At 33.7% G+C, this 8,590-nt stretch overlaps 1 protein-coding gene across 1 annotated transcript; it reads right to left on the bottom strand.

The window, feature by feature from the left end:
• Positions 1-5,473: 5,473 nt before the first annotated feature.
• On the bottom strand, positions 5,474-8,222 carry LOC121392023 (dnaJ homolog subfamily C member 22-like). The gene is made up of 3 exons (XM_041523430.1): positions 8,217-8,222; positions 6,410-6,538; positions 5,474-5,737 (listed from the first exon to the last, which is right to left on the bottom strand). Exons 1-3 carry the CDS (start codon positions 8,220-8,222, stop codon positions 5,474-5,476), a joined length of 399 nt encoding a protein of 132 aa, XP_041379364.1.
• Between the last annotated feature and the right edge of the window lie 368 nt (positions 8,223-8,590).

Genomic DNA, 8,590 nt, shown 5'->3' with positions numbered 1-8,590 from the left:
GGTAATTTAATATCAGTTGTACTAGTTGAAGTGGGGTGGTATACCTGGTTGCTTAGCAACTGATACATCTTTGACATCTCCTCTAACTGAAGCTCCACCCACACCTTATTAACTAGATTAATTAGTCAGTTCATTAGTGAGGTACTTACCTATTGGTTTAGTTCCTTCTTTAGGTTGAATGACTTTGGTGGGAAATTTTTCACTAATTCCATTACAGACCATCCACTCTTTTACGCTGTGTTTTCTGTTGGTTCATCTTTAGGTTTACTCACATTATCGGTCTTTTCTCTCTTCCCCTGTGTGTGTGTGGGGTGCAGTCATAGTTAGTTCATATACTCAATTGATAACTGACCCTCATCTCCAGGGAACTTCCAGTAATAACCTCTACTTGGTTCATATCTAGCATATGATAATGCTATTGGAAAAAATGTTCATTTAATACATTGAATAACAGTGTTAACTACCTTCATCAAATGCTTGATGTACCAGTGTAATGTTGATAACTAGTTAAAATATAATATAATATAATTATAGAAATGTTGATTACCAAACGAGAATTGATGACTGACTGTAAGTCAGGACATTGATAAACCACACCTCCTAATACATAATAATCAGCCAATGGGATTACTATAATAATAATAATAATAATTAATATTAATAATTAATATTACCTTTATCTTGTGAGTGACGATGAACTTTTCTAATAACATATAATATTGGGTCTTGTGTTAAATAAAGAGAATATTCGATTCCTGTCATATTACTATTATACAATAATTACATGTCATAATTAAGGGGTCAACCCACATACACTAATTGAGCTGGATCTGCTCTCTGCATTTTTAATGATTTCATTATTACAGGTTCTGTCATAAAATGGATTACTTTTCTGAGAGAAATAATCCATAACGTTATCTTTATTGAGAACAGGAATCCATGAACTGTCATGCCAAGAAATTGATAACTTGGGTTCTGAGACTGCCATTCTCCTTCAATTTTTAACCCTTTTGTTCAATACTGGTTCACGCATGCGCAAACTACATACGTGTATTCGTGGAATACAATTATAGCCATGCTTTTTTACATAATACTCACCAAGACAGCTATGTTAGTGGTGTCCTCCAGTGTCTGGTGAACCATTTTATTTTTAGAATTCCTGCAATCAACCAGCAAACATGCATGTTGTGAATGTACAAAGTCAGGTATAATATTTTAAAGTTAAAAAAGTTCAAATTAATACAAACTTATGCTGTCACACAAGTATGTTTACTGAAGGTATTACTAAACTTATACAGGATGTACAGGTATAACAGTGGTACAACAATATTTTCATCAGAATCCCTTGTTCAAACTCTATCAAGTAAAAGAGAAAAATACAATAGACACCAAGATGCTCATGAGTATTATGTTTAACTAGTCAATAATTTAACTGAATTATTTAATGCAAGATAAGGCCTTGTAACACATTTTAAATTGTTTATTTATTGACTACAGGACAAAACAGCTAGTAGAACAAAATTTTCTAATGGCTGGATGGAAACAGGTTACAATTCAGTAATATTTTTATCAGCTATCTGACCCTTTTTATCACAGTGACATGTAACAAATGTAATTACAGCAACAGTAAGACACAGACTAGTAGTGTGTGCTTGTATTGAAAATACATGTTAGTAATGATATTAAGAGTGATACTTAATATTATGTTGAACAGGGTACCAAGAAAATCTATCTTCAGGACTTGATTTTTGATGAGTTAGATAATTCAGACAATATTCTAGACTACATTTGTGAAGGGTATGCACCTATAATCCTGTTATTTGATAAGATCCGTCATAGATTTGTCCCTAAGTTTACTATAATATAAAATTTAGGTATGGAAGCTGTGGTGAATCTCTTCAGACTATTGATGTAATAAAACATGTCAACCTTTATGTATTCACATAACAAAGACTTCAACATCATTACTCAAACATATTGTAACAAATAATACTTAATTGTTATGTTTAATAGAACTGAGTGTCCAGTTGTTCAAGTACAGCATAAAACATTAGATAAGATGTATGTAGCTAACACATACATCTGTATATTAACAATGTATGTATGTTAATTTGTATCGCATTCAGAAAACAACATTAAAAGTAGGCAGTGCCATTTATAAACTTGTGGGGATAGCGAAATATCAAAATAGACAGTACTCTTCATTATACACTCCACAGAAAACAATACTTAATAGTTCTATATCAGTAACACTAATGTATGTGTAAATTTGTATTTTGTACAATCAATCACCAGTAACATAGGTATATGTATAATTACATATAATTGCCCCTTCTATTAAGAATAATTTACTTTTGATGACTACTCCACCATGTTTCAAAGTCTTGTTGTAACTGAGGTGAATACTACAACTATACTATATGGTCAGTCTGAAGAAATGATTTCAGGTCATTCAAGTGTATATGGACATCATAATGGAAAGGCATCAAACTACCAAAGATCAGGACATTGTCCCTTCACAAGATATGTGTACAATTGAGAAGTTAATATTAGAAGTACCTGAAGATCTTACATTATGCCACCACTTCTTATAAAATTGAGACATAAAATTATGAATGTCCATTTCTGTATCAATTGTTGTTATATAAACAGTCTTAGGTTGACCCTATATAATTAGCTAATTATAGCTATGACAAGGTAAGTCAATAGCCATTAACTGAAGAAAGTTATCCAAGCTGGAGGACTTGAAGAACTAAAGAAGCTGTTAAAATTTAGATAACGAAGAGTGTTTAGGTAATGATTTTTATTTTTTTAAGCCTTATAAAATTAAGATACGATAAAAATTATTATAATTAGTAATGTTGTTCTAGTTTGCTTAAGTAGAACTAATTTTCAACAGTCTTTTAGTTCATCGATGATAGTAATCATATTCAGCGGTACCATTAATGAGATTCATAAGCCTACACAGAGCCCGCCCCACAAGAGACTGAAGACAAAATCTGCAGTACATATAAAAGGAAATGAAAACCACCTTGGATAGGTTGTGTTGTGGGCCAGCGTTCTGCAATGCATCAGACCTCTGAGATGGTTACCAGCATACTCTACGGAGTATCCGAAAGGCCGACTAGGATAGGGCTGGTAGTCTCCCTTTAAACGAGAAGAGGCTGGTGTATTTGTGGTTCCCGGTTCCTGAATGCGACATTCCCTAAGAGCTGGAATCCCGTACGGCTGGTTTTAAGTTAGGGCGACGCTCCAGCCAGGATTACCTCGCGAAGACGAGGGTTACCAAGCCAGGTGGCGGTCCCAGCTAGCAATAGCAGGGAATCCTGGAGCCTAAGTGGAAGCCTGAGTGGGTGAGCGAGTAGGAATCGTTTGGGCAACACAACATGTTTTTTTTTTTTTTTTAATAAATCTTAACTTTATTTTAAAATATTATTAGTATAAATCTTTCATATAATAATTTTTAATTGGTTTGACTGGTTTTAATAGATATGTTGAAATCCTGATATGTCATAAAAAATTAAAGACATGATATTCAAGACACATCAGTATCATTATGATTGAAGTCATAATACCTGACCACTAATATAGATTTTATTTTATTTTTTAGGAGCAATTAATATTTACATTATTTATATTTTTAAGTGTCTAGGTAGCCTGTAACGAAACACCATACTTTAATGTGAAATTTAATAATGTTTTTCATGTTACTTTTTTATTTATGAAATAAATACATTTACATGTATTTGGTGTTCATTTTGCTGGTCAAGTTTGAAAAAAAATAGTAAGAAAAAATTATAGACTTCATCTCTTGATACTATGATATTACAAGTGTCACATATACTACAATAAGAGACAATAGATATAAACATGTACATGTTTATTTGTACATGTACATGTAAATAAAGTAACAAGTCAAAATAAGTTAAGGTTCTATCTCCAGTGAGGCTGCCATCAGTAACAGTTGTACTTACACCTACTCATAAAAACATTTAATTATATAAAACTTTAGATGTACCTTCATTGCACTTGTCTTTGTGCATTAAGTTCTGTGTAGACAGAGTCAGACAAATAGTGTTGTACCTTACATGTACTATTCCAAAACTAAATGCAATACTTGATAACTACATTTGACAATTCTGTAATACTGAGTGTGACACTAAATAGTATAGTTAGTTGTCTGCTTGTGTCAAAATATTTGTTTATTGTGTTAATTTCATATTACTAATGTAAAGTTATCATTGTCTCTTTTTTATGTTACAACAAATAAAAATCCTTACTTAAACACTATCAATCCACAACGTGTAACTTGTGCTTACATAAGAGAATGCAATAAAACTTAAAAGAAAGGGTTTAAAAATTTGGATGCTAGACGCCATGTTAAGGGTGTGGCTCTTTTAAACTCTAGAAGGTGTGGCTCAAATGTCTGGCTGTTGTATTATTGTGCATGGAGGGGCATATGCCATTCCAAATGAAGTGGTAGAGGAGGTAACTCGTGGTTGTCAGTCAGCAGTACAAGCTGGGTATTCCATATATGTTCTAATGGGTCAGCTATAGATGCTGTTGAAGCTGCTGGTCAGAAATTTAGAAGATAATCCATCTTTTAATGCTGGTCATGGTTCTGTCTTTAACAATAAAGGACAGATAGAAATGGATGCTATGATAATGGAGGGTGCACAATTTGGAGTTGGTGCAGTAGCAGGAGTAAAGACAGTAGCTAATCCTGTCTCTTTAGCTCGTAAAGTTATGGAATGTACAGATCATGTTATGTTAATTTCTGAGGGAGCAGAACTGTTTGCAAGAGAACAAGGTATACCAGAAGTGTCCAGTGAAGATCTTGTCTCCCTTCAGGCTAAATCAAGGTGGGAGGAATATATTAAATATGATGATGTGTTCAAGATGTCTTTAACAAACAGAAGATAGTAATGATCATGACACTGTTGGAGCAGTTGCTATGGATCGCCATGGTAACATTGCATGTGCTACTTCAACTGGAGGAATTACTATGAAACGGGTTGGACGAGTTGGGGATGTTCCTTTAATTGGGTGTGGTGGTTACAGTGATAATAGTTTGGGGCGGAGTCTCTTGTACAGGTCATGGTGAATCAATAACTCGTGTTACATTAGCTCATCGAGTATTGAGCAATAGTATAACAAGTCTGGTCAGAATGCTGTTGAACAAAGTCTCAAGTTTATGTGGGACAAGGTCAAAGGTCGTGGTGGATTAATTATGATTACTCCTAATGGAGTAATTAGTAAGGGTTTACTACAAAGAGGATGGCTTGGGCTAGTATTGATACTAGTGGTATATTAGAAACTGGTATAGATCAACCTGCTATAACTACTGACTAATAAAGGGACTGTCATTATGTTATGTTCATATATAGACTTAATTTAACATATTTTTTGCTTAATGTAAAATGTAATATTAAAGAATAGCAAAATAAAGAACATACACAACTCAATAATGTGTTTAACGAGTTATTGTGAAAATGTGTTTTTCTTTTCTTATTTTCAAATATCTCTCAACAGTTTCATACGCTTCCTGAATTTCAATAAATTTTGTTTGTGCTTCCTCTTTTTTATCAGAAGGATGTTTATCAGGATGCCATACACGTATCAATTTCTTATAATGTTCCTTTAATACCCCCTCTGTTATTTCCTCCTCGATATTGACAGTTCTATTAAATCCTAATACTTCTAGTGAACTTAATACTTGAGACATTGCTACATCCTGCTGTAAAATTAACCACGCCTTCTCAAAAGTCTCCTCCAGTATCCCATAATGTTACACTGAGTTCTTTTAGTAGATGCCGTAAACTCCGCCCACTCAGGTGAATTCAAGAACTTGCTAATTATTTCACTTAATTTAACATTTCGGTCTAAATCTTCTACATAGACCTCTGCATTGTGGTAACCATAGCAACACCACAGTGATATTATCAGTAGACCTAATCCAGTCCAGAAAAGAAAGCGATGACAACATTTCATATTAATACGATGTTGACGTTCTCTCCAACCAATAAGACAACATATGCCACTAGTACTAACAGCTAATAAAGTATTAGATTCTTCCATTAAGAGATGAGTCTCTCCAAATAACAGCTCACCAAAATATGCTCCAATTAATGGATATTTGATGGACAACGAATGTGACCGACATTACTGACCATATATGTACCAAATGCAACACCAATAGGTCCCAACAAAAAACAAGGAAATGATAATATTGTATATCATTAGGTATTGCATTGACCACTAACATACGATAGAAAAGACCAAATAGTATAAATCCAATAATCTGTGTAACTTTGACCACAAGAGTGGTCTCCTTCCTGCTCTTCTAGGATAACCCAATATTAGCCTCTTCAGTATATGTTTCTAATTTAGAGAAACTCTTTAATCCAACCAATAAAAAAATCCCCAAAATGTAGTAGCCCAGAGAAAAACCATGTCTGTCTCTACCAAGATAGAAATGATGGAGTCCTAGCAATCCACCAAACAGCCATAGGAGAAAGGGCAATTTGAACAAAATTTCCTCATGTTAGGAGAGGGTCACACCACATTATCATAACTGACCACATGGCTTATCAGATGGAGGAATGGTATTTGGAGTTAAAGAATCAATATGGCTGGGCTCCCCTCTCAATTGGTATAGGAGTAATAGTCATTGTCCTCACTACATGTTTGTATTGTTGCTGTTTGGAGTCAAGAAACAAAAGAAATCATTTGTATTTGGTAAAATACGAGAGGTCACCCTTCACAGTGGAGGAGGAAAAAAGAAGTCATTTTGGATGATCCATTCAGACCATCTAATTTAGAGTATCAGAGAAGATTCGAAGATGAGATAACAAGATTCCTTTATTTAGTAGGGGTAGATATTGCCCAGCCCCTTTTTGATTACTACAATATTACTTTTATGGACGCAGAAGGCAAAATATTAGGAGATATCAAAAAAACACAATTATCTTTTAGATTATCGTGGGATACTAAAACATATTGCTTATAATTGTGATTATGCTCTTATATTAACAAAGAATCGTGATCGTCAAATTAGAGAAAAAGTAATACAATTAAAAGACCCAGGTTTGACTGTTCAAGATATCTTAGAAGATTTACAAAATCCAAAGAACGAAGTGATCCAGAAATGATTGCATCACTTGCTTGTCGTATCAAAGATCTGTGTCACAGTTTAAAGGATAGAGCTAACAAGAGAGCTCATGGTAGCCATCTTAGAGAGGAATTGGAAGAAGAGACAAGTAGTAGAGGACGTGAAGCTATAATGACAATGATGAATGAGGGATTACAACTAATTGAACTTATTAAAACTGCACTACCCACTACTCCTAAAGTAAGTGACATTACACATAGTGTATCATTACTATTGTAATATTATAGTCTCTTAAAGATCACTATCAGAACTTAGTCTCCATGGAGAGGTTCTTTCGTGAGGAGTTCTTACTTTATGTTGATGTGTCTCGTTTCTAATAAAAGGAGGTTTACAAAATTGGAGAGTGAGAGAAAGAGAGAAGTCATTCAAGAGGCACTGGAATATGTTTTAGAACATGGTAGAGATGACATATTAGATGTCATGGCTGTAGCTGTTCTACCTCGATTTAATTATTCTATTAAACAATAATTAACATGTTATTAACTTCGCTTCAGTCAAAAAATTTGCAATGATATTGTCGTTAATTTGTCTTTCAAAAATAGACTCTCTTAATTGTGTCAATTGTGTCATATGTATTATATGAACAATTGAAGGATCAGCTAATGTTGTGACATCTCTAAATCATTAGTATCATTAGCTGCAATTTTACAAATATTTGCACGTTTCCATCTTTAATAATTTTACCAGAAACAAGTTATCTAACATATCATAAAATGATAATATATGACGTCATGTGTAAATCCATTACTACCTTTATCCAATATTGTTCATAATTGCAAAATGACAGACTTGTTTGGATACAATTAAAATATACAGAAGTTATTATAGACTGGACACTAACCTTCATACAGTATGAATACTATTACCACAAAATTCAGTTATTCAGGTGAATTGTATATGACAAAATATAGTGTTCTTAGTACTGGTGAAGAACAGTAGAGCATTCGATAGAGCAATTGCCCAAACACCTTGGCCTACAAAAGCTGAATAATTAAGAGATCACTTTCTTAATTAACTAATGTCATGTTTCGAAGAATTAACTCACCACCATATCGATTTAAAAAATACATCAGGATGATTCTCAACAAGATATACAAGTAATTCAGAGCCGTAGTAGTGTTTTGTAAAACCCACTGACATTAGTCTAGACTCTAACATTGTGAACTTTAAAAAGGGAATGCAACACTCACTGTCTATGCCCATCTGAATCTTCAGCTAAGCAAGGACCTTAGACCAAGGCACCAATGGACAATCATATCCAACAGTACCTGCACCACTTTACCCAGCATTACCTCCACAGTTACAATCTTACTCAAAAACATCTCCACTACCTTACCCCACAATGTCTCCTCAAAGACAACCTTATGATACACGTCTCAGTGATGATATTTAAATTTCCATGGGACAACCTTGTTTTCA

Source organism: Gigantopelta aegis, unplaced genomic scaffold, assembly GCF_016097555.1.
Source record: "Gigantopelta aegis isolate Gae_Host unplaced genomic scaffold, Gae_host_genome ctg3279_pilon_pilon, whole genome shotgun sequence".
NCBI classification, from domain to species: domain Eukaryota; kingdom Metazoa; phylum Mollusca; class Gastropoda; order Neomphalida; family Peltospiridae; genus Gigantopelta; species Gigantopelta aegis.
Note: the sequence above shows the minus strand (reverse complement) of the source record. Positions and strands in the feature narration are given on the sequence as shown.